General features: G+C 43.2%; 1 protein-coding gene across 1 annotated transcript; it reads right to left on the reverse strand.

The window, feature by feature from the left end:
* Window positions 1–23,572: 23,572 nt before the first annotated feature.
* On the reverse strand, window positions 23,573–24,428 carry LOC142874884 (large ribosomal subunit protein uL30). Its single transcript, XM_076009467.1, has one exon. The coding sequence runs from the start codon at window positions 24,404–24,406 to the stop codon at window positions 23,660–23,662; it is 747 nt and encodes a 248-aa protein (XP_075865582.1). The 5' UTR covers window positions 24,407–24,428; the 3' UTR covers window positions 23,573–23,659.
* Between the last annotated feature and the right edge of the window lie 2,368 nt (window positions 24,429–26,796).

Consider the following 26,796-nt stretch of genomic DNA (forward strand, 5'->3'; position numbering starts at 1 on the left):
TTGTAGAGGTAGTACCGTTGAGAAGGCAGATGGTAAGGGGATTTAAAAAAGCATACACCACTCGCATTGTCAGCAATGCCACACGATTTAACCCCTGTTATTGCCCCTCAGCCTGTTTACTTGGGCAGTGTTTAGCAAGCCAGTCATTTGGGGGACCTGTGAGTGAAATGCCATATGAATGAAGTCCATTGTTTGGAACTTTTCTTAGTGAGAGAAAAGCCAATTGACTTCTAGGCTGTTTCTAAGGTAAGGAACTTTTATTAAAACAACAACAACAACAACCAAAGGATCTATTGTTTCTCAGTTTAATGTAATCAACTACTTAGTATCTTATTGAGAAATAGATTACCCAGGGTCAAGAATCCTATGAGGTCAGTGGCAGTTTATCAGTGGTTTGCTTAAACGGTAAATAGCAGGCAGACAGACTGTAGAGCAAAGCCTATTCATAGTATAAGTGGTGTTTGCATCAGTCGATCAGCTACACCAGACTTACATGGAATATCTGTGGCAGGAACAAAAAGTTCCTACTTTATGCCCACTCTTGACTTTTGTTTCCTTTGTAGTTGCAAAGATCTCTTCTGCAATCTCAGCTGACCTACTCCAGTGGTTCCCAGATTTCAGTATCTATAAAACATTTTTTGGATGCCTGTTTAGCCTGCAGTTTCCTAGGCCGATACCCAGAGATTCAAATTCAGCTGGCCTGGCATTAGGCATATTTAATAAACTCCTTAGGTGATTCTAATACAGGTGGTCTTTTGAAAAACTCGAGATTGGGGCAGAAGGTAGAAGACAATTAATTGATAATGTTTTATGCACCTGCTAGGTACCAAACCTGGTCATGCCAGGATACCTCATTTCAGTGGTTCCCTCCCAAACCTCAAATACTGTGTCCACCTGCTGTAGGCATGATATTTCTATGTGTGTGAGACCCCATACTTAGGGAATGGTTCCTTAGGTTTAAAGCTTCTTACTTTTTTTTGGAATGCAGATGCCCAGGAAGAGCTATCATTTTATGCCTAAGCACAATGCTGCTCAAAGTGCCAGTCTCTGAAGTCATTTGTTGCTGATTTGCAACCAGGTGAGTATCATTTGCAGGGATGTAAGTCAATCCCGTCATTAAGCACACTGTATAGTTCATCTGATAGATATTTTTATCTTGGTAGCAAGACTTTTCAAATGAAGGAAGCTTCAGTGTTTTCATTTATGTTCTAGTATAAGTTATCTTGTTGCAGACTAGTAACAAGTGGATTCAAGGACCACGCTTCGAGTAGCACCGTCTTAACAGACATTGGAGACTTAGAATGTCTTTGGGTGGAGGGATGTCTCCATGACCCCGGGTGGGAAAGGCCCAGAAGGACAACATTGGAGCCACCAAATGCCATCTCTGTTCACCAGGCCTGGCTTTTTAAAAAGCTGCTAAAATTCATGCACATAGTTTGTTTCTTTTCTCTGCCTAGTCTGCCCTCCAGTGGACGTGTCAGTGAAAAGAACCCAGTTATATGGCCCAGAGGAGAGGAATGCTTTAGTTAATCTGCAGTTTAGGGATTGACTGTGAAGACTAAAGATGGGAGTGAGTGTAAACCAGTGAAATATTTCCCTCAGAGAACTTGAAGCTGAATCTTTTTGGGGACTCTCATGAATACTTTTGAACATCAATTTAGAAGAAATATCTGGATATTACTGTTGCATCTAACATTATATATATTAAAATGTTTAAATTCTTATATTGTTCAATCAAAATGGGAAAACTTGATAATAAACAAATACTAACTAAAAAGACTGCTAAGTTCTTTTCTAATGAACTCTTATGATTCTAGATTCTTCCAAGTACACAATTATTTCAGGGATCTACTTTCAGCATTCATTCACTTCATTCAACGAGTATTACTTGAGCACTTCCCAGGTGCCAGGGGTACACTGTCTTTTAGTTCTCAGAGTCCCTGAAGTACAGGCATATTAACTGTCTCTTCATCCTTGGTTGAAATAAAAACGTACCCTTTCGTGTGCATAGTCATTTGGTGCTCACAGCAGCCCTGTGTAGCAGGTGTTATTATCCCCATTGAATAGATGGGGACACTGAGATGCAAAGGTTAAGAGACTTAACCAAGTCTCTGTTGGTGCTTGACCTGAGCTGGACCTTCTGCCTGCAAAATCTGTGTTTTTCATACTCTACTACTACACATCTCCTCCATACCTTGCTGGTTTTAAAGTGGAAGTGATGCCAGGCTTTAGAATATTCTGTCATTTGTTAGTAGTTGCTGGAAAAATCCTGAACTCAATCCAGAAAAGTTCCTTTTTCTAAATGTTAGGGGAACTACAGCAGGGGGCAGTTCCTGGTGGCAGGCATTGTGCTAAGGCCGCTCTTAGGCTTTGCTTCAGTTATTCCTCTTTCCCTCTTTCCTTCATTTGCCCACCTTTCCTCTCTATTCTTTATTTTTCGTTTTGCTTTTCTCCTCTGCTAATACATAGGCTTTAACCTCATGGCCTGGAGAGGTTGGTGATCTCAGAGCTAAAGCATTCTTTGTCAGCGGCAGGAGCAGGGGCCAGACTCTAAGTACCTCTCAGTCTGCGGAGGAGATGCAATGATAAGCACACAAGCCACCAAATTGAAAAGTATTTGGAGGAAATTGCTCCAACAATAGATTTTGTGCTCTAAGATAGGAGGCAGTGAGAAAATTTCACACAAAGTGCAATATACAGCAAAGCTGGAGTGAGCTTTAGTTAAGGACAAAGATAATAAATGTATAATGGGATGGTGTCCTTATGCTTTGGATATTTTATCCTCATCTTGAAATTTTATCTCCAGTGTTGGAGTTGGGGCCTAGTGGGGAGGAGTTTTGGTCATGGGGGCAGATCCCTCATGAATGGCTTGGTGTTCTCTTTGCAGTAAGAAGTGAATTCTTGCTCTATTAGTTTCCTTGAGAGCTGGTTGTTAAAAAGGATCTTGTGCCTCCCTCTTTCTCTCTTGGTTTGGTTTCCTCTCTTGCCATTTGTTTTCCGCACACACGGCTCCCCTTCCGCCACGAGTGGAAGCAGCCTGGAGCTCTCACCAGAAACAGATGCAGGCACCTTGCTTCTTATACAGCCTGCAGAACTGTGAGCCAAATTAACCTCTTTTCTTTATAAATTACCCAGCCTCAGGTATTCCATCATAGCAACCCAAATAGACTAAGGCAACGCTTTTTAAATCACATTCCAGAAAAGCTGTCTATACTGCACAGGAGTAGGAAGAGCACCAGACCTCGTGAGAAGGAATGAGACACGAACTCCCTAGAGGTGGCAAAATCAAATGAACATGTCGCCCCTTTATTTTCAAGGCTAAGAAGCCTCTTCTGTCCCTGGCTAAAAGTAACTCAAGTAGTTCACTGTGGCTGTACCTTTAATCAGCAAAGAATACATGTCTGGGCAGTAAATAACTTACTGGGAATAGGATTTCTGCTTAAATTTTGCTTGCATGTTACTATAAGTTGTTACCTTTGGTCAACACTGCTCAGTATACTGCTTTTTTCCATTTCTAGACAAGGCAGTGCTGTAATTAAAAGCACCCACTAATGAGCTGCTTTTTCTTCCATGAAGATCTCAATCACCCTGAAAGCACCAGAGATTTACTTTCCTCAAGTCAAACCAGATAGTCCATTGTGGGTCAAAGGTCCCTTCCTTATTTTCTACTGTGTCACCTAAGCTCCAGCAAACGGATGTTTGCAGAAAGGATTGCTCCTTTTTCTGAGAGGTAGAGCTACTGCTCACTACCCAATGTATTCTCTATTTCAGTTTTGTATATACTCTTCTTTCAGCAAAGGAACTTCAGGTGGATTAAAGCAAAAGATATGGGGTGCAGTTTAGTCGAGCAAAGTGCCAGACACTTAGTAGGAACTGGAGGTACAAAGATGACTGAGGCATGGTCTCTGCCCTTTAAGGAACCTGGAGAAGGAAACAGGAAAAAAAAATCTGCTACACAATAAGGGTACGCTCAGGGTGCTGGGGGAGAAGAGACGGCACAGAGATGGGGGTAGTGCTTCACTGCCCTGGGAGATCAGGGAAGGCTACTGAAGACGGGTCTTAGCAGGAGGAGAAGGAATCTACCAGGGGAGGCAGATGGAGGACATTCCCGCTGAGGGAGGGGCCTGAGCACACTGGAGCGGTGAGGCCCTGCAGCATGTGTGCAGGTACCACGTGCACAGGGACGTTACCTAGCCTGGAAATATTAGGTTATTAAGTATGGAATGTCCTATTAAGTGCTAAGTTTGACAGTTGCTATCTCTGAAATTTCACTTTGACACTTCTTTTTTTTTTTGCTTGTTTGTTTTTTATTGTGGAGGTACATCCTCATTCTTCCAAATGCACATTTTGGCTTGTGATTATTTTTCAATTTGTTTTGAAATTGAATTTCAATGTGATTATTTTTCAATTTTTTTAGAGCAATTTTTGTGAAACCGTGGATAAGTCAAAAATTCGTGTTATTTTTGAATATGAGTTCCATTGTGGAACCAATATAGCACAGACAACTCGAAATATCAGTGAAGTGTTTAGGAAGGATGTGGCTTATGAATGTACAGTGCTTTGATGGTTCGAGAAGTTCTGTTCTGGTGATTTTCATCTTGAAACCTGGCCAATCGATTATAGCAGGTGTTTACTGCAACCAATTGGACAAAATGAGGATGCTTGCGATTAAGTAGCCGATATTGGTCAATAGAGACAGACCAATCCTCTTGCAAGACCACATGTCACAAAAAAACAACTCTGCTCAAACTACATAAACTGGACTTGGAAACTCTCCGTCATCCACTGTATTCCCCAGATCTTGCACCAACTGACTGCCACTTCTTCCAGGCTTTGGACCACTTCTTACAAGGAAAAATATTCAATTCTTAATAAGTCGTGGATTCTTAACACGCCTTTCGTGAATTCACTGCCACTGGCCCTCCAGGGTTCTTTGCAGCTGGCATAAATAAGCTACCGTTAAGACAGCAAAACGGTGTCAATAGGTTAGGGGCATGCTTTGGTTAATTATACTGCTTCTTGTTTGAGATATAATAAACTTAACTTTTGATTCAAAACTGGACATTTCATATTTAATGACCTAAATAGAACATTGTGATGGAGACAGGGAGGAAGCAGCACCCAGGTGATGAAATACGAAGGCAACAGCATTCCTTGACTTGTCTCTAAGCTTCCCAGAAGACAGTGAGGCCCAGGGCTCAAAGGATCTTTATGAATAGTTATTCTTGAATGCCAGCATGACAGAGAAAGGGCAGTCACTTCTACACTTCACTCCAGTAAGGTGAATTTAAATTTGTTTTGTAGCTACTTGGTGCGGGATCTGGAGTCTTAGTCATTGCTCCTGAACTTTTTGGCCTTGTCTTTTAAAGGCACTTTAGATTTTCTGCATCTAATGGTGCAAATAAAGCCACCAGCTGCTGAATTGATGTGAAATGACCTATAAAAAGCCCAAGTGGCCCAACAAACTGTACATCTTCAAGTTGAAAGCAATTGTTGGTGAGCATTTTACAGACTGAAACTTTGAATCTGGCCTGGACTATTAGCATTAAAAGACATATAAAATTTTATTTGGAAATAATTCCAGACTTACTAGAAGTTGCTAAAATAAAAATAGTACAAGGAATATTCATATATCCTTTACCCAGATTTGCCTATTCTTAACATTTCACCTCATTTGCTTAATTTTTTGCTGTCTTCCTTTCTTTTGTCATAGTTTTTTTTTTTTTTTTTTAAATCATTTTAAGGTTAGCTACATATATCATGGTCCTTTACTGCTAAGTGCTTTGATTCTTTCTTTTTTTTTTTTAATTTCAGAGTATTATGGGGGTACTTTTTTTGGGATCATTTCTTAAGAATAAGAATATTCCCTTACACAACCTTAGTACTGTTATTAATGTCATATATGCATATTAATAAAATACTTTAACATCTATATTCCAATGTTGTCAGGTGATCTCATGTCTTTTGTAGCATCTCCTCCTCCAGTGCAGGATCCGGTCTAAGGTCAATATTGCATTTAGATGTCATGTCTCCTTAGCCTTCTTTAACCTGGATCATTTCCACAGTCTTTCTTTCTTTTTTTTTTTTTTTTTAAATAAATTAAATAGAATGTTTCTTATTTTGTATTTATCTATTTCTTTTCTCATGATTAGATGGAGGTTCTGCATTCTTGGCCAGGATACTGCATATTGATGTTGTGTTCTCACAGTGTCACGCTGAGTGGTGCGTAATGTCTGTCTGTCCTTCATTGATTGTTTCAGTCACTTTGTCAACGTTTCCCTCAATTTCTCCAGTGTGTAATTACTGCTTTTCTTCTTTCATTGTAATTAATATGCATTCTGTAGGGAGACACTTTGAGACTATGCAAATATCATGTTCCTCATTACAAATTTCCCCCAGGATTTAGCATTCATTGATGATTCTCGTCTGATCTAGGCATCACAGTGACGACTCCAAAATGGCGATTTTTCCAATTTGTTCTGCAGCGACTAGTCACCCCCTCAGCATTCTATCACAAGTAGGTGCCCGCCCTTGCTTGGACTCATGAATTCCCATTTTCCAGTGTTTTATAAGTCATTACTACTTTAAACTATTTTGGTGCTCAGTTGGTATCAGATTTGACCAATGAGAGCCCCTTCAAGCTGCCTTCTGTGTCTTCATGACATGTTCCAGCATTATTTTTTTATTTTTTTTTCTTCACTTCTTTCCCTTGTCCCATTTTCTAGCCTGCCCAGACTGAGGGTATATAGTCAAATACTTTGCTATACTGTGTTCATATGTTACTTTCATTAGTTCTACATATTGTTTTCCCTTCAGGGTGGTTATGTTCTTCATTTGAAATACAGTTAGGTTAATTTGTTTGAGTTTGCTTTCAATTTTAGTCCCCCCCCCTCTTTTCATTCTTACTGATTCGACTTTATCTTTTTGAACAGATATCAATATGCTCTCAAAGTCAAAACTATACAAAAAGATATAATCAGAGAAACATCCCTTTCCCATTTCTTTCTCTCTCCTCACTTCTTGTAGGTAACCAGTTTCATTGTTTACTGGTTTATTCATTCTGGGTTTTTTTTCGCTTTTTGTTTTTGATAATAATAAGGAAAATATGCATTTTTTTCCTTACTTTTAAAAAATTTGCCTAAAAGGTGGCATGGCATACTATTTGTGCTTTTTTGATTTTTTTTTTTAATTTAGCAATCTCTCCTGGAATCACTCTATATCAGTTCATAGAGATCTTCCTCATTCTTCACAGCTACAGCTATATGGTACTCCCTTGTGTGTATGTATTTGCCGTATTTTATGCAACCAATCCCCTTTGCTTGGACATACAGGTAGTTTCTAATATTTTGCAATTACAAGCAGTGCCCTAATGAATAATAGTCTTGTGTACGTGTATTTTGGTGTCATTGATGATGCACATCAGATTTCCAAGTACGATGGGAGCATTAGAACAATAATTCTTAACCTTGGATATAGATTAGAATAATTTGAAAAGCTTTTAAGAATTACCAGTGCCAGGACCCTTGATTAAAATAGAATATCTGAGGGTGAGGCCTTGACATTGTTTTTTTATAAAAAGCTCTCCAAGTGATTCTCATGTGCAGATGGGGTTTAAATCCATGGCTTCAGAGCTGTAACCAGGGATATCTTTGTTTAGCCTTATAGGGTCTACAAAGACAGAAGAAATTTTATGAAATGTGTTGTGGTACAGGCACACAGCCAGACAGATTGGTCCTAGAGGAGGGTGAAGGTGATTGAGAGCTAGTAGAAAGTGACAGAATGGCAATATTGGGAGGGAAAATAATGAGAAAGAGAAGATGCTGACTACTAGGATGGCCCAAGAATTCTCAGAGTGGGTGTAGAGCAGTGGTCCCCAACCTTTTTGGCACCAGGGATTGTTTTTATAGAAGACAATTTTTCCACGGATTGAGGGGTACAGGGGGAGAGTTGGGGTACAGGGGGAGAAGGAGAGCTCAAGAGGTGATGCGAGCCATGGGGAGCGGCTGAAAATACAGACGAAGCTTCGCTCGCTAGCCTGCTGCTCATCTCCTGCTGTCTGGTCGATTCCTAAGTTTCATGGAAGACAGTTTTTCCACGGACGGGGTGGAGGTGGGGGTAGAGCTCAGGTGGTCGGTCATGTGCGGCCTTGGGGACCACAGGTATAGAGCCTAAACTTCATGTTTACTATGTTATTAATTGTTAGCGTGCTCTATTAGTTATACTTCTTGAAATCACTGAAGGTACAATTGTTTTTTTCTCAAACTTCCAGATTCCCAGTGGTGCTAAAAAGTGGTTTTGCGTGTGTGCAGGGAGATGGCATAGGTAATTTGAAGGAATTCAAATGAAACTACACTAACCAGGAGTTACTATCATGATAGAAGAAATTGGATTTACTTGGGAGGGGTGTTGGTGTAGTGAGGATCCATGTTCTCTTCTGGAACATTTCCACAGTTATCATCATTGGAAAGTCCACGATATTTGACCAAGACATATCAACAATCACTCTGACTTTCATGCCACACGCTTGCGTTTTGCCAGTGACCTGTTTTTGAAGAGTATTTTTTGTCCTTTTTTACCTACAGTGTCACCAATTGTAGCAGAGATACATGCAAGGAGAGATAGAAAAAAGGAATGAGAATATTTTGATTTTTTTTTTTTTTTTAATTTGGAGACAGATCCCAGGAGCATGCCTCTTGCTATAAATCTTCTGCAGGATTACATCAGACACATCACCTGAAGGTTGATTACAAAACCAATCTCTCTAACTGCATCTTTCCTGGAAGCAGCTCTTCTGGGTGGGCAGATGATTGGGCTGTCCCTGTCCTCGAAATCAGAAAATTAGCTTCGGAAATTGTGTGTCGCTTTACCTTCCTTTTTATTTTATTCAGTCTTTGGCACAGTGCGTCTCCTAGTTAACACAATCAATGTAATTTTATGTGACTCTACCTCTTTTCATGGCTCAGTATTTTTTTTTTTTGTCCAGTGTAGGAAATTGTTATTCATATCATTTCTTATCCTCCATCAATCTCAAAGAAAATATCCAATTTGAAAGACATTTTCTTTATTTTACTTCCATAAAAACCCTCTCACGACCTTTCTGCTTGCCAACAGAAGAACTATTTCCTGGTCGGCATCAGCATTCAACTCCTTTATTATGGATTCTGTTAAATGAGTCCAACTTTCAAGACAAATGGAAGTGATGTGCAATATTGCGAGTGTTATATCACAACTTAGAGAAAGCAGTTCGTTTTCTGATGTTTTTAAAGCACCGTTGGCTAACGGTGTGATGTGGTTTCTAAAGAAAGCTCGCACAACATCCCACCACCAGAGAGTTCCTCCACATCCTGGACCGGATTCAGCTGGGCTCCCAATATGGAGTTTCAAGAGAGATGGTCACAGATTAGAGGAAGGTGTTCAAGACGTTAAGAGGCCTAGAAAAGATTTCTTGTTGGGAGTGTTAAAAGAAAAACTTTAGACGAATTAAACTTAAGAGAGTTTAATTGAGCAAAGAACGAATCGGGCAGCCCCCAAACCAGAATAGATTCAGAGCAACTCTGGTGCTGCTGCGTGGTTGGAGAGGATTTACGGGCAGAAAAAGGAAAGTGAGGCTGCATAGGGCACCCTTGACATAAGTGACGCCATCTTAGAAAAAGACTCCATTTTAGAGGAGAGTCATGTCAATAGGGAGCAGATGCTCACAAACTGCCCAATCATACAAGGGCATAACCTTCTAGTCTCTGTCCTCACCAGCAAACTCAAAGTCTGTAAAGACAGTAGGATTTTCCCGCCAGTGACTGTCCTTTGGTCACTTGTGATAAGCAATTGGCACCCGTGGCTGAAGGCTCTGCTCACATCAAGCACTCTTCCTTGCAAGACACTGACCACTCTTCTGATGACAGACTGGATCGGCCCAGGGCACTCTCTTTGGTCTGGTTTGTTAACCCCCATTTTTCCCCTCTTTTATGTTTAATGTTCCTTTGCTTGATGGGGACATTTTAATCTATAACATTTGTATATTGATCAAGCCTGCTACTCCATATGGTTTGCAGTATTGGCCGACTTGTGGAGCGGCTTGAGCCCGTGTGCCCGCAGCTGTGACTACTGAGCCAAAAGCCACACTAAGGAGAACAGCCTCCCTGGTCGCTCCACGTAGCCGTGGCTTGTGGCTTGCTTGATTGAAACGGCACCAATAAACATCTGACCTTGTGGAAAGAGACATGCGTGGACCCGGTTAGCTCTGAACTTTCACTGCTCACGGCAGAGGTACGGAAAAACGGAAGTGAGGGACAGCACCAGCTGACTGGTGACAGCTCACGTTTGCCCCACGCAGGTGCAGTTTGAACAGGTGGCCGCCGGTGAGTGGTTGAAGCACAGCTACCGGCGTTGTCTGAGACTCGGCTACTTGTTATAAGAGGGGTTTACAGTCTGTTTATGCCATCCGGTTAGGTGACAGCTCACTATGTACAAGAAACCTTTAGGCTGAACCTAGAATGTGTAAGGAGGCAGCTTTAGGCTAAACTTAATTTAGCAGGAGTAGAGCGAAAGTTTAGTGTGATGGAGAGAAGATAGAGCAGACACGGTGGCCATGATTATTGTCATAGCTTTGAAAGGGTATTTTGTTACACAAGTCAGGCTTGTTCTGTTTTGCTTCAGAAGCATAGTAAGTTTTAATGGGTAGAAACAGAAATAAGGCAAATGATGACAAGGACACCCGTAAGTTAGTGAGTCAACCCCCATCATCTGAAAGTATTAAGTGAGAGGGTAGACAATTATTGCAGGACTGTTTGTAAGGGGTTTTCTGTGCTGGGTGGATTTCTGTGATTTTTCATATGTGAATACATTGTGCTGTTCATGATGCTAAGGAGGAAATGCCTGCTTTGTTTATTTAAAATGGTTTAATTTCAAGAAGTTTTGAGTCCTTTCACATCATAAAGTGTGGGCTAAAATTTTAGGTTGCAGAAAAATTCTTCCTTGACCTAAGGAACAAGTTTCCAGTATAAAAGGTTACCTCTAGGTGGGTTCTTGCTTCTAAGTGTTTGCAAACAAAATGCTACTCTAAATCTGAATATGACAGACACACCTGCATTCATTTCCAGCAAGCACTGTAGATGGAGCAATTTCTCTGGCCTGCTTCATTCAGCCTTAGAGAATGGAAGTTATCACAGATTCTGATGTGAGAAGTCCTAGGCATCCTAAGCCAAGATATGTCAAACTGATAAATTTTAAGAGATTGGCCTTTTCTCTTAACAAGATGCTTTCTCAAAGCCCTGCCATGCTGTGTTCAGAGTCAATATCTGCTGCTTTGTTTTCTGAAATGCCATCTTGATATGGGCGACATGAAGCTGACTTGTTCAAGGTGTTAAATCAGACCTAGAAAGATGTGTTTGAGATAGTCCAGGGTTTCCTAAAATAAAAATTGTTCTCTTTGCTCTATAAAAGGAGAAAAAAGAAAGAAACTTCCACCTGCTTCCCCTGACAATTAGAACTCTTCTCTGCCCCACTCCTGATAAGCTTTTTGGCCTCTTCGGCACTTTCTTATTTATAACTTATCACTGATAAATGTCCACACGTCATTCAATAAATCCAAACATCCTAACGATAAAGTTTATTGTTACCCGCTTCCTAGAGAGGGTTTGGTTTGAGTACTTGCAGTCTGTCACACTCTTGGCCTCTCACTTTTCTTGCGACAAGCACTGAGACAACTTATGTCTAGTTTTTTTAAAATTATTTATTTATTTTTTTATAATTTTTTTTTTTATTTAGGCATATTATGGGGGGTATGTCTAGTTTTTGAGAACGAATTTTTGAAAATATGAGGTGCCCTGGGGAAATGACTTCAGATGGCAGGCTGCGCAGCATAGGAAAACCTACCCCTCAGCAAAACAATTCATTATATGCAAAGCACTCTCAGCCCTTCTGTGATTGTTCTGATGTTCAGAATAAGGTCAGAACTGTTCCGATGTTAGAAGCGTGTCAGGCACTGTAGTAGGTGCTTTACAGATTCTTTCTTGCTAAAATGAGGTAGGTGTTATTGTCTTCACATTGTAGATGAGGCAACAAAAGCTTGGGAAAGTCGAGTAACTTGCCCAAGATCATGTAGCTGGTAAAGGTGGAGCTAGTCCCTGTAACTAACTCCAAAGCTCATGTTTCTCATTGTCACGGGATTGGTCACGTCAGGCCACGTGGCGGATGCCCATCAGATTGTTTCCACTGCGCCTTTTCCACTGGTCTCTTTCCCTATCCTCCACAACTGTTGTAGGAGTTGACAGGTATCCCACACAAGGAATTTTTTCTTTTCTTTTTTTTTTTTGAGACAGAGTCTCACTCTGCTGCTTGGGCTAGAGTACCATGGTGTCAGCCTAGCTCACAGCAACCTCAAACTCCTGGGCTCAAGCAATCCTTCTGCCTCAGCCTCCCGAGCAGCTGGGACTATAGGTGTGCACCACCATGTCTGGCTAATTTTTTTTTCTATATATCTTTAGTTGGCCAATTAATTTTTTTATATTTTTAGCAGAGATGGGGTCTCGCTCTTGCTCAGGCTGGCCTCGAACTTCCGACCTTGAGCGATCCGCCTGCCTCGGCCTCCCAGAGTGCTAGGATTGTAGGCATGAGCCACCGCACCCAGCCAGAGAATTTTTTTTGAACATGACTCTGACCCCTTTGCCACATGTGTTTGGTCTCAGGCATTTGATCCAAGCTGGGCCAATCAATCCCTTTCCTGAGATGTTAGGTTTGAGTGTAAGAGCTGGAGACACACCTGCATTCGTTTCCAGCAAGCACTGTAGATGGAGCAGTTTCTTGTTGGGTGCATGAACTGGGATGTATGAATCCTGGAGGCAGCGGTGGCCAAGTCCCACCACGTGGATGGAGGAGTGGAGGAGGCTGGTCTGCAGTAACGGGCGGAGTAGAGCAGAGGCAGAAGGAGAAATGGATGGAGTGACGCAGAGAAGCCTCCTGGTTCCTGCAGAGCTCCAGCCATGGCACCATTCCTGAGTCCTCCTGCGCCATTCCTGCATCCCAGTCTTTACAGTCCGAGAGACACCCCAGATCTTTCCAATGAATTCCTCTTTTCAGTTAAGCTGGTTCAGATGAGGTTCCTTTTACTGTAACCAAGAGCGCTGTTAACAATGCAGGATTTATGGACAAGGCATTGGGGGCAATTCACACAGGGAAAGACAAGTGGCATAGCAAGTGTGAGAAAAGCGGGGAGCAGGTGGCCCGGAGGCCTCAATGGCCGGAGCTTCTGGCCCTGGTGCCATGACGTGGCTCTGGCCCCTTCCACATGCGTGTGTCCGCACCGGAGCTTCGTGCTTCCACGGCAGGGACTCTGGTGGGCCCTCGCTGGAGCACTGGCCGTCTCTGTGGCTAGGGCTGTGTGGGAGCTTTTCCAGAAGACAGAGAGGAAGTCTTCTGGCAGGAATTCCTGACAAAAGCAGAAGCCTGAACCTGGTTTGCTCCCTTACAAAATTCCTCAGCTCAGTGTACTGATGGCATACTTGTCTAGGGAAGGAAGAGAATTTCTGCTTCTGAAGTTTTTTTCTTTTTCTTTCTCTTTTTTTTTTTTTTACTTATCTGTATTTGTTACAAGTTTTAAGTGGATTGTGACTTGGGCACTACATCTCTATTCACAAGCCTCACTTTTCAAAACAGTTTTACAACACATATGGGTAGGGCTTATAATTTTTTTCCTCTATGAAGTTTTTTTCTTTTTTTAATTTGAAACAGGGTCTCTTTCAGTCACCAACGCTAGAGTATAATGGTATCATCTTAGTTCACTGCAACCTCAAACTCCTGGGCTGAAGCGATCCTCCTGCCTCGGTCTCCCGAGTAGCTGGGACTACAGATGTGTACCACCACGCCTGGCTAATTTTTCTTTCTATTTTTCTTTCTTTTTTTTTTTGAGAGATGGAATTTCACTCTTGCTCAGGTTGATCTCAACCTCCTGAGCTCAAGCAATCCTCCCACCTCGGCCTCCCACAGTGCTAAGATTACAGGTGTGAGCCACTGTGTCCGACCCGTTTCTGAAGTTTTGATTAATCTCTCACTAAGGAACATAATGCCCAGAGCAGAGGAACTTGGAAAATTCATTTTTCCCCCCTTGATACCATTGGATCCCTCCCTCCTGGATGGATCTACTTCAACATCAAGAGTGACCTTGAGCAAAGCATGTCATTATTCTGTAAAATAAGGACACTAACAGCACCTACCTTATAAAGTTCTTGTAAGTATGAAATGAGGTTGTGTTTGTAAAATGCTTTGTCCAGAGCCTGTTGCATAGAAATTGCTTAACGAATGGCAGCAATTATTAGTGTTCACATATAGATTTTTCATTTATGGTCTCCGAATTTTGAGCTATCTTAAATACAGAGCACTAAGGCCTGGCAGCTCTGACCTGAACACCCTAATCGGCATCTCCTATACTCTTCACAGTTTTACAATGGACATCCTGAGCTCTAAAAGCCTCACCTTAAAAATTTTTTAAATAACATATGTACAGGAAAACGTACATCTTTTGAAATTTCACCTATGTGTACAACCATGTAATCACCTTTAGGACAACATTTCCAGAATCCCAGAAGTTTCCTTTATGTCCCTTCCCTGTTGATACTCACCCTGTCCCCGAGAGGTAACCCCTATTTTGACCTCTTTCTCCTCAGATTTGGGTTTCTGATTCTTGAACTTGATGTACAATCATCTTAGCTCACTGCAACCTCAAACTCCTGGGCTGAAGCGATCATAAAGTCTGTACTTTTGGTGGCCAGCTTCTTTCACTCAGTATTATGCCTACCCATATTGTTGAATATAAAAGTGGTTTATTCTCCTTCTTGCGATGTAATAACATGAATGTGCCACAGTTTATTTATCCACCGTGCTGTGGGTGTACATGGACTGTGCCCAGTTTTTGCCTGTTATGAGCACATGTCTTCTGGAAGAGACATACACGTTTTTCTTGGGCATATGCTCTACAGTGGAATTGCTGGCTCGTGAGGTGGGCACATGTTTAGCTTTACTAGATTTTGTCAGAGCCTTGAGCCTTGTTTGAACCTTGGGCTCTAAGCCTTTGCCTCAGGGAGCCTCAGATCCCTCAGCCTCCTCGCAACTTGGAGCTCCTGAGCCCAGAAGTTGTGGAGACGATAGGGATGGGAAGTAACTAGGAGCTAAATGGCAGCTTAGTGGGAAGTTCTGTGGGAGCTTGCAGGGATTTCAGGAGCAACCTCAGCCTCCACTGACAGCCATTGAGGGTCAGGCAGGATAAGGCAGGTGGCCCCTGCACTTTGTGAGAAGACCAAGGCCCAGGGAAGAGACGTATCCCATCCATGCCAGGCCAGGGAAGAGCTTCGGTGGCTCCATTCCAAGCTCAGCGTGAGAGGTGATGCATCAACAGAACCGGACGTGATTCTAGATACACGTGCAGGGAGCACCTGGTTTCCGCAGTAAATCCCTACCTGAGATTGGGAAGGCAGGCTGCAGCTCTCCTGGTTCATCCTCGCTTTAGTCTCCAACAGAAAATCTGATACTGTCACCTCCACCATGGGCTTCCTCCCAACATCTTTCCAAAAACGATGCATCGATTCTGATGGCAACATCCCTGCCTAACTCGAGAGTGGACATTTGTTCTGATACTTGGTTTTCACAGTTACCATAATTTCTTTTTTGAACAAGATATTTTAACTCTTTTCACTGCACATATTTATTTTCCCAACTGTTCGCATTTGCCAAACAGAAGCTTTACAGAGTGTCTCAGAATTCGTAATGGCTAACAGTTTGAAAAATGAATTTGGTTTTAGAAGCCAACCTGATACCACACAATTTGTCAGATAAATTAAGTCCCCACCTTTGCTTTTATGTCTGAATAATTTGTGTCCTCAATTATTTAGCTATTTCTATTGAACCCCTTTGGGCTATTACCAGAAAAGCCAAGGGTTTCTAGTCCCATTCTCTTTCTTCAGGAAAAGATGCATGTAATTTTTTCCAGAAAAATAGAAATCAAGGCAAATTTAAGATATTGTTATATAAAGAGCTTCAAATCAGATGCTTTAAATCTTTTTCCTTGCTAGTATCATTTAACAAATATTTTCTTTTCAGTATTATTCCAGAGAGCTCTGTTCACATGTATCATAGTCAGAACACCTGGGTTCAAATCCTGCCTTTGCCATCTGCTAGCTCTGGGCCCTGGGCAAGTCTCCAAACAGGGATTTCCCCGTCTGTGGAGTCAGGATACTAGGAAGCTTCCTCCAAAGTGCTTCCAGTAACAAGTAACGCGCCTAACAAGGGTCTGTGTTTATTAAATGTCAGTCATTTTTTGTTATTTTGATATTCACAACATATATGTGTATTAATTATTGTAGACAGTCGTGTGACTTATATAATACCACTTACGTCAGCGTAGGGTTTATGCAACACTGACAAGCACTAAGGACTGACTGTGTCAGGAACCGTGCTAGGCAAGCAACAGGAGCGTTCTGTGTTAAAGGAGAAAGGAAATTTATGAGAAAGGACTGGGTAATTCATGAAATGTCCAGAAGGAGGTCGCAAAGGATCCCCCCAAAAGAGGATATAGAGTAGTAGTTCCGTGGCGACAGCGTTGCCCTTGCAGTTGGGCACAGGTCCTGCTGCTGCACACACCTCTGGTGTCCCCGCCCGGCGCTGCAGCTGCTGTTGTAGCCCCCTCTGGGAGCTGCGTGCAGTCAGCGCGTGGATTTGCACCATCCTCCTCCTCCGGGTCGTCGCTGGCTGTGGCAGGTGTGTCTGATGGCCACAGCGCAGGCCAGGTGCCCTGGCCCCAGCCACAGGGAATGTTGGGAAAGGGAGGAGCTGCCCTTCTCGCTTCATAGTGGCAAGTGGGTTTTACCTCCCGTACTGGTTTGCTGGGGCTGCTGTAAGCAAGCGCCACGCCCTGGGTGGCTTAAACAAAAGACATTTATTATCTCACAGTCCTGGAGGCTAGAGTCTGAGAGCGGTGTGGGCAGGGCCACGCTCCCTGGGAAGGTGCCGGGGAATGATCTGTCCCGGGCCTCTCTCCAGCTTTCGGTAGTGCCTTGGATTGTGGCGGCATAACTCCAGTCCCCACGCGTGTGTGTCCCCACGAGTGTGTCTGTCTCCACGTTTCTTTTGTAAGAACCCCAGACCTATTGGATTAGGGGCTCCACCTACTTCAGATGACCTTATCTTAATGAATTACATCTGCAAAGACCCTATTTCTAAATAAGGTCACATTCTGAAGTAGGAGGGGTTAAGACTTCAACATTTTGAATGTGGGGGAGACACAGTTCAACTCGTAACATCCTCTAAGGTGGAGACTCCTTACATGCAGGCAGGGCAGTTAAAAAAGAAAAAAGAAATATCCTGCACAAATTCAGAAAATAGTATTTCCAATCTGTGACGCTTTAATACCTTATTGTTGATAAGTTACAATGTTATGTGGGCTAAAGATTGTTTTCCATGAATATTAACCAGAATGAGTTGAAGGGACTGAAACCATAACACTTTTGAGGCTGGAAAGAATCTCAGAGATTGACCTGCTACTTGCTTTTTTCCCCAGTGAAAAAACAGACTTCCAGAGGAGTAAGGTGACTTGTGCAAGGTCACACAACAAAGAGAGAGCAGACCCCAGATACTCCTTGTCCAGTGCTTTTCCCTCCGGAGCACCTGGTCTCTGTTCAGGGTTCCTTTAACAATAGCCGGGTTTCTTTCAGGTCCGAACACCGGCTTCCCGTTTATGCGAATCTCGGACTCCAATTCTCTGAGAGGATTGTCCTCAGAGCACGCACCACCCACTTGCGGTAGCCTCGGGTGACAGGCCACAGCTGGCAGGCAGCATTTTGGCCTGAGGTTGCTGTGAGGATTTGACAGGCAGTCCTGGCCCTGGCTGTGGGGCAACAGTGATTTATGGGAAGTGCGGAGCCAGCTCCTGCCAGCGACTGCCAGCTTTTCTTGAGAAAGAAGGGGGAGGGATGCTGGAAGTATAAGCCACCGGCTTTCTCTGCTGAAGAAGGAGAAATAGGGAGAATTTCAAAAGGCACATCTAAAAAAAAAAAAATCTTCATGATACGCTATTCTACTAGGACCATGCTCCTAGAATTGAGCTTAGGTCTCTGTCACTTGAAAAATGAGGACTCTGGGCTTTCCTGATGGAAGTTTCCTTCCTGAGACAGTGCTTGGGCTCCCAGTGGGCGGATTTGTGGGACTTTGATTTTTAAGGTGTTGAGATAAAATATTTAGTCTCTGCTTTTCCGTTTTAACACTGTTGATGGCTTCAATATTTGTGATAATGGAATGGCTTCTGAGGACATTCATCGCTGATGGGGCATTAATTATAAAAATATAACAAGTCCCAGACGTTTCTTTACTTTCTGCCATTTCCTTGTCTTCCTTATCCCTGTTTCATCATATTTTTATCAAAAAACAGAGTTTAGATTTGAGGTCTTTACATTTTTCTGGGGATATCCAAGAATATTTTTTAAGTGCTTTGCAACCTGTTCTTTTCCATCCTGCTGATTATGATCCTAGTGAAGGAAGCTGTTCTGATGACAACCTTCGGGAAATTTTTACAGTTCTTTTTCCTGCCTCAGTTTTCTTCTCCCTTTGAGTTGGAGAATTCCTCAGAGGTAAACAATCACAGCTTCTCCTCTGTAGGGATGGCTAGTCCCAGTGTGTGCATTTTCATACCTTACTTTTCATCCCTCTCACGCGTCACTGTGGCTTATTAGCACCTTTAGGGGAGACTGAGGCTTCCTGATGGAGGGGAATCCTTCAGCTGTTCAAGGCTCAGGTCACCTGGAACAGAGGGATAGATTTTGTCTTTTTGATTAAAGTTAGATTTTTGATGGACCTGTTTTCTCCCTTCCTTCTCAATCCTTATGACCTTGGAGAATTAGATGTGCTTGCCAGTGCCTCTCACTGTGGCTGGCATTGGGTCAATGTTTGTTATATTAAATTGCATCTTATTAATCATGGCACAGAGTACTGCAAGGATTGGCTGAACATCAAAAGAACCAGAGGGTGTCTCATTGCTTCCTGTTGAGGAAGTCCTCTTCCTGGATAATTTAAATGTTTAACAATTGGTCTGTTACCATAGGTATTAGATTGCTAGGGTTGCTGTAACAAAATACCATAGACTAGGTGGCTTAAACAACAGTTTATTTTCTCACCGTTCTGAAGGCTGGAAATCCTAGACCAAGGTGTCAGCAGGGTTGGTTTCTCCTGAGCCCTTTCTCCCTGGCTTGCAGCTGGCTGCCTTCTCGCTGCGTCCTCACTTGGCCTTTCCTCTGTGTGGATCCTGGTATCTCTCTTTTCGTATCCAAATTTCCTCTTCTTAAAAGCACTTGGGGCAGATTGGATTCGGGCCTCTCCATATGACCTCATTCAACCTTGATTACCTCTTTAAAGCCTCCTGTCTCCAAATGCAGTCACATTCTTAGGTCTTGGGGACTGGGGGCTTTGACAAATTTCAGGGGTGGAGGGGACACAATTCGAACCTAACATTATATATTTCTGTATCTGGAATAGATCCCAAATCAAGCAGTTAGAGCCTGTTGGGAGTGGAATGGACTTCAGATACCTAATCCTCCCATCCTCTCTACAGATGAGGAACCTGAATTTAAGAAAGGAAAGCAGAGCTCATTCATGTTCATATTTTAAAAATCTGGGCTAAAAGAAATTGGAGGGTCCCACCCTCCTCCTACCACAACTCCAGCCTCTTTGAACTCTGGTCGGGGCTGAAGTTACTGCCCCGACACTCCTCTGGGGGGACAAAGACCACCAGCCAGAATCTTCCTCAGAATCACAGCCACGTCCCAGGGACAGGAGGGTGATGTTGCCTACCTCCTTTCTTCAGACAGAGCTCGCCTCCGGCTCCAGGGGAAGCCTCGCCCAGACCCCAGCCTTCTCTATCTGCTTTTGTTCTCTCCCTTGACAACAACCCAAACTCCTTTTAGAGTTTTCCCAGGGAACATCACAAGGCAAGTTAAATTTGCTTTCAGCTGCCAATGTCCCACCATGATGCCTATTTTTCCCTCTCTAATCCCTCCGACCCTCATCCTGACTCCTTCCTGTCCAGCTGCCCCACCACCCTTCTCCAGGCCTGCCTCACAGACACCTGTCGGGAACCTTTCCCGACCACCTCTTCCTCTCCGTAGTCCTGACTCCACTGCAGGTTGGCTGTCCCACTTGAAATACCAGAGTCTCCCCAGGGGCCCTCATCGGTTTCTGCCTCCACTGCGCTCTGCTCATACCTCTTTGTAGAACATCTCCTGTACTGTAACTGCAGTGTGACATCTGGTCTCTCTGTCTAGACTGTTTGTTATATGAAATTGTAATATAAAATGTAGGTGTTGTCATTATTGTAGGTGTTGTCATTATTCAGGTGTGGTGAGGCCAACAGATCAGGAGATGGTTGGTATTGAGAAGACAGTTTGTTACAGTTCCTAAGAGGAGGGGGCACACCGTGCCACACTGGGCCACACCACACTGGGCCTCCTGAGGAGGGACTGAGGTCAGTCAGGAGGCAGAAGGAGTGGGGGAGGATGTGGACAAGAGCCTTTATTGTGGTTTTTGTGGGAAAGAACTGGCGAGGCAGGTAAGCAGGCTTAGGATTGGCCAGTTCGAATGATTTCGGTGGGCTCTGGGGCGCAGAACTGTCCCTAGTTGTCTGGTTCCTGGCCCCAAGGTGATTAGGGCAGGGAACTAGTAGCTCTGAGTGTCAGTCTGAGAGAGGAGGCAGTGGGGGTGTGTGCTCTGGGTTAAAAGGTGCACTCACAGGCAAGTTGTTTGCTCTCTCTGCACATTGGCCGGGCCTGGGAAGGACGGTCTCTTCAAGGTCAGCAAGGCCCCAGATGCTAAAGCTTCAGATTTATATAAAGTAAAAAATTATGACTAATACAGTGAAAGAGCAAAGATAGCATTCCCTTGTCCTTTGTACCCTGCGCTTAGGACAGTGTCTGGAACACAGTAGGCATTCAATACGTGCTTATGGAACGAATGCAATTCCTAATTTCCTGACCACCACTCAGCACGGCCACAGCTTGGTTTGGGCTGATGGACAGCTTGCTGTCCAGAAGAAGAGGCCAGTGATTATTACTGTGCAGACTTGTTCTAGATCTCCACTTAATTTCTTTATTCATCCATCACTTCAAACATTTATAAGCACCTACTCTGTGTCAGGCATTAGGGACAAAGCATACCCTCTGCTGTCAAGGAGTCCAACATGGGACATTGCAGAGCTGGAAAATTTGTCTTCTGCACTTGACATCACAGATTTGGTAGAACAGAGACTTGAGGTTACAGTACTAAGCATATGCTAGGCTCTCAAAGGACTGTAGATGGGTTAATTTGGCTTGTATATTTCTAATACCCAGAAGGGACACCATGGTATGACAGAGCAAAGTGTCAGCTGAGAAGCGAACTGTCTCACCTGTTCCTTTGTGCACTGTCCCAGCTGGTCCCAGCCTCAACATCCTCCTCCGTTCTCTATTTTAGGAAAAATAACCAAACAGCACAACAACCAGATATCTTTTCATGACAGTCCTGCAATTGTCGCTCACATTCTCAAATCAATATGCCAGGTATTAAAAATATAATTTTCATTACGATTTGGGGAGTGATGAATACCGTGCCAGGAGGCATTTTGGATGTGACATTGCTAGAATTATGACATTCTGGCTGTGTGTGACAGAAGCTGGGGTGGGGCTATGAGGGGAGGAGGAAAGGAAGAGTCTGTACTTTGTGCCCACGGAGGAACAGCAGCACTTGATGAATTTATTTACATTGATGAATATATTTACACACAGATAACGGTTTTTGGCTCTTGCAGTTTTTCTCAATAATTTTCCATTTCTAAGGATGCAGCAAAGCCACTTTTACATAGTTGAAAGAATGTCCTATAAACATATAAAGTTAAATCCCTTTTTAAAAAATCTGCTTTCCATAAGTAATACATGCCTATGTTGTAAATGTACAAAGAATATACAGTGGGCAGTGAGTGTGGTGGGTGTTTGTTAGTCTTCTTTATCATAGTGGCAAAATATACATAATATATACTATTTATCATTTTAATCCTTAAGTGTGTTCACAAGGTTGCATAACTATCACTACTATTTATACCAACAACTTTTTCACATTCCCAAGAAAAACTCTGTATTCATTAAACAATAACTCTCCCTTCCTCCCTCCAGGCCCTGGCAGGCTCTATTCTACCTCCTGTCTCTCTGAATTTGACTATGCCAGGTGCTTCGTATAAGTGGAATTATAAAGTCTTTGTCCTTTTGGGACTGGCTCATTTCACGTGGCATGATATCTTCAAGATTGGCCCGAGTTGTAGCATGTATCCATCGGTACTTCATTCCTCTTTGGGAATGACATTCTGAATAGTATTCTGTTGTGGAGATATACAACATTTTGTTTATCCATTTGTCTGTTGGTGGCACTTGGGCTGTTGTGAACAGTGCTGCTGGGAACACTGGTGTACCCATACCTCTTTGAGTCCCTGCTCTCAGTTCTTTCAGGTGCATAATGAGGAGTGGAATAGCTGCATTGTAATTCTTTTGACTACTCAGCATCTGAACCCTCTTGCTGTGTGGTGGATTTGCCCTTCCTTCCGAGGGAAAGTTTCTGCTTCCGGCTGCAGAAAGTGAAATTATTGATTTGGGGTGTTGTCCCTGGCTGTTCAGTCCCCCAAGCCTGATTCTGGCAGTATCTATGCCAGCCAATGCCCTTCTAACAAACTTCCTTTTCTGTTAAATCGGTCAGAGTTGTTTTTGTTGCTTGCAAAGCAAACCCTGACTGACACAGTTTTTCACATCTTCCTGTTCTCCAGCCCAGTAGTTCTACTCCTTGGAGGCAGCCATTGTCTCATATTTCCTGTGCGTTTCTCCAGATAATCCTTACATTTCTTTTTTTTTTTTTTTTTTTTTTTTGGAGATGGAGTCTCGTTCTGTCGCTTGGGCTAGAGTGCCATGTGGTCAGCCTAGCTCACAGCAACCTCAAACTCCTGGGCTCAAGCCATCCTCCTGCCTCAGCCTCCTGAGTAGCTGGAACCACAGGCACATGCCATGATGCCAGGCTAATTTTTATATTTTTAGTAGAGATGGGGTCTTGCTCTTGCTCAGGCTGGTCGTGAACTCCTGACCTCAAGCGATCCTTCTGCCTTGGCCTCCCAGAGTGCTAGGATTACAGGTGTGAGCCCCCAGGCTCAGTCTACAATGTTTTATTATTTGATTTTTTGATGGACTTTATTTTTTTAGAGCAGTTTTCGGTTCACAGCAAAATTGAGAGGAAGGTACATAGATATCCCATAAACTGTCTGCCCCATACATGCACAGCCTCCCCCATTATCAATATTCTTCACCAGTGTGGGACATCTGTTACAACTGATGAACCCACACGGACACATCCTCACCCACAGTCCATAGCTTACATTAGGGTTCTACTCTTGGTATTGCACATTCTGTGGGTTTGGACTAACGTATAGGACATGTATCAACCATTGTAGTATCATACAGAAAGAAGAGTTTTACTGCCCTGAAAGTCCTCTGTGCTCCACCTGTTCATCCCTCCCCTCATCGTTGGCAACCACTTCTCTTTTTTTTTTTTTTTTTTTCAATTTGAAAGCAGTCACTGTTTATTAACTGACCAGATTACAAAAATAATCATGGTAGACACCTTAGTTCATTCTTCTGATAAGCCTATTGATCTGGTCCTCCCTGTTGCCAGCATCTCCACCTTCTACAAAATGGGTTGTCTTTTTCTTCATTCCACCCCGTGGAGATGATAACTTGAAGGGCCACAGGAAATTATTTGCTTCTTTGAAGCGTTTCCCAACAGTATAGATCTCATGAATCAGATCCTCCATGCAGATGATGCCATATTTACCAAGAGATCGAGCAATCAAATCGTTATCTGTCAACGCAATTCGTTTCTTATTGATTTTGCCATAACCACGCTTGTAGATTAGTTCATTTACTGACTTTAGGTTTGGGTACCCCCATGCAATATATGGTTCTACAATCCTCAGCATGTTAATTGAAGCCTTGTTGAGCTTAACAAACGTTCCATTGAAGATCTGCCGAAGGCGAAGAAGCTGCAACACCTTTCGGACCTTTGGGCTCACACCATTGATACCACGGATCCTGATGACAAATGCCAATTTGGGTTCTGCAGGTACATAAAAGTTGCCTGCTTTTCTTGCCATCCTAGCCATTCGAATCTCAGTTCTGTACATCTGCCTGTATTCCTTGTGATAATGCTTAGCTTTTTCATAGATAAGCTTCCTCCTTGCCTTTCGAAGCATCTTTTGGGCAAACTTCTTTCTCAGGCGTTTGATCTTCAGCTCTGCGAAATTTCTTCGCTTTTTCTTAAGGGTTTCTGGCACAGCAGGAACCTTCTTTTTCTTCTCTTCTGCGCCCTCCATGGTTCCAGCCGGAAAAGAGCCACTTCTCTTTTTACTGTCTCTGTACTTTTGCCTTTTCCGGAGTGTCACATAGAAACACTGTGTAGCTTTTCAGATTGGCTTCTTTCACTCGGTTCCTCCAGGTCTCTTCATGGTTTGATAGTTCATTTCATTTTAGTGTTGAATAACATTCCACTGTATAGAGCTACCACAGTTTATTTATCCATTCACCTACTGAAGAACACCTTAGTTGCTTCTCGGGTTTGGAAATTATGAATAAAGCTGTTATAAATATCCATGTGCAGTGTTTTGTGTGGACATAAGTTTTCAACTTCTTTGAGTAAACACCAAGGAGTGTGATTACTGGGCTGCATGGTAGGAGCATGTTTAGTTTTGTAAGATGCTAGAAAACTGTTTTCCAAAGTGGCTGTACCATTTTTCATTCCCACCAGCAATGAACGAGAGTCCCTGTTGGTCCACATTCTTGTCAGCTTTTGGTGTTGTCAGTGTTCTAGATTTTGGCCATTCTGATAGCTGTGTAATGGCACCCTTTAATTTTTGGAAATGTAAAAGATAGTAGATTATTGCCTCATTCACTGGCCCTTGCCTAAGACTAAGACCTTGAGAATATAAATTGTGGGCTGCAAGTGTTAACTCAATAATTATCCAATATCTGTGCTTGGGGCTGGACAGAGGACAGGTGTGTTAGCTCTGTCTACTTTCTGATGAACTTAAAGGTGACACCAAGGTTCTCCATAAAAAGCTCTGTAGGAAGGGGCAAGAAATGAAAAACAAGATGGGGTTCTGTGTATATCAGAGCCCAGAGGCTGAGAAAACTGATGTCTGGAGAGATTTTGCTTTGTCGTTGGATTCCATGGTTCCTTCTCCCATGAGAGCTTTGCCAGCAGGTTCCATTACTGCTGAAATCCTTGACTTTTACCCCCAGTCCCGTGGGCTAGAGATAAGAGTGGAGTTGGTTTGGGTCCCCTGTACCTGCATGAGCATGGGTTGCATCCTGGATGTCCCTTTGAAGGCAACTTCTCACATGTCAGGCCCGGGACCCACCCCTCCCTTGCTTTGACCCACGTGGTGGCTTTGGGCCTGAATTTCTCAGGAAGGAAAGGAAAAGGAAAAAAATAGAAGGGATTTGTCTTTCGAAAAATAGAAGGGATTTGTCTTGCCACAGTGTGCAAAGCAGATGGACAGGAGCCCATGACGGATAAGGGGGCCCAGTCAGGGGGACTGCCGTCATCCAGCGTGAGGTGATGGCAGTTTGGACGACGGTAGAGGTGGTGCAGGTGGAGATCTGGGGATAGATTCAGGAGAATTTAGGATTCAGGAGAATTCTAGCCATTGGGACCTGATGACGGCTTCTCTAGGTGCATGCCAGAGAGGGAGGGGTTAAGGAGACTCTTACGTCTCTGGCTTGTGACAGGGATGCGTGGCAGGCCGTTCACAGAGACGGGGAGCACAGGGACAGGACCAGACTCCGTGGGGAATGATGACTGACCTACCAACTGGAAGAACCTCCCCTCTAAAATGAATGGTTCATGCATGCATTCATTCATCAGTTATTTATTGAGAACCTAGTGATTGAACTCCGTTGTCCAGCCCATGTGGCGGTGGAGAGGAGCAAAGGAGTGCTTTGTATCAGCACTCAGCAGAGAGTCTCAGCACTCTCACTGGCTATGTCAGAATGGTTTGAGTTTCCTCATCTCTCAAAACGAGGGCATTTGTATGGGTACTTTAGTGTTCCTTTTAAGTATTATATTATGAGAGATGAAAGGCAGTTCTGCTTTCTGCCTCTGTCCTTCTAGCTACCAGGCTGTGAGCCATAGGGGCTCGGGGCGTCGTCCGTTTTGTTCACACCTGTCTTGTTCACACGTCGTCTCAGATTAACGTAACGCCTCCCGGGTGGGGGTGTTGATCCTGCCCCTTTACCCGCCCGCCCCCATGGAGAATGGACATAATTCAGCTTCACATTCATAACAGAAAAATCCAACAATGTTTTACTCTCTGAATTAAATAGGAGAACTTTTCCTGTGAGCTATTCCAAGCTGCAGTCACTTGACTGTATTTTTATCTGCATTCATTTCCTGTGGTAAACTTGTTTCAGATTTGAAAGAGCAAAAAAAAAAAAAAAAAGCAAGCTTATATTATTATTCTTATCTCTGTTACTTAATAACAGGAGAACGAGATCCAGTTTAACTGCTCTGCGCTCCTTCCCAAAACATCCTCCACCCCCCAGGGAAAGCATCCTGGGATCCAGTCAGAATAACTCAGGGCAACAAGAAAGACATTCAGGTTCAGAATCCACTTCCTGGAACAAACAAACAGCAAAAACCACTATGGAAACTGAAAAATCTGCTCCCAATCAGGACCAACCATCAAACAAATAACAACAAGCCCCT

This window comes from Microcebus murinus, chromosome 13, assembly GCF_040939455.1.
Source record: "Microcebus murinus isolate Inina chromosome 13, M.murinus_Inina_mat1.0, whole genome shotgun sequence".
NCBI classification, from domain to species: Eukaryota; Metazoa; Chordata; class Mammalia; order Primates; family Cheirogaleidae; genus Microcebus; species Microcebus murinus.

What these genes read in the sequence shown, in the direction of transcription:
- LOC142874884 (XM_076009467.1), bottom strand. Translation starts at nt 24,406, where the DNA reads ATGGAGGGCGCAGAAGAGAAGAAAAAGAAGGTTCCTGCTGTGCCAGAA.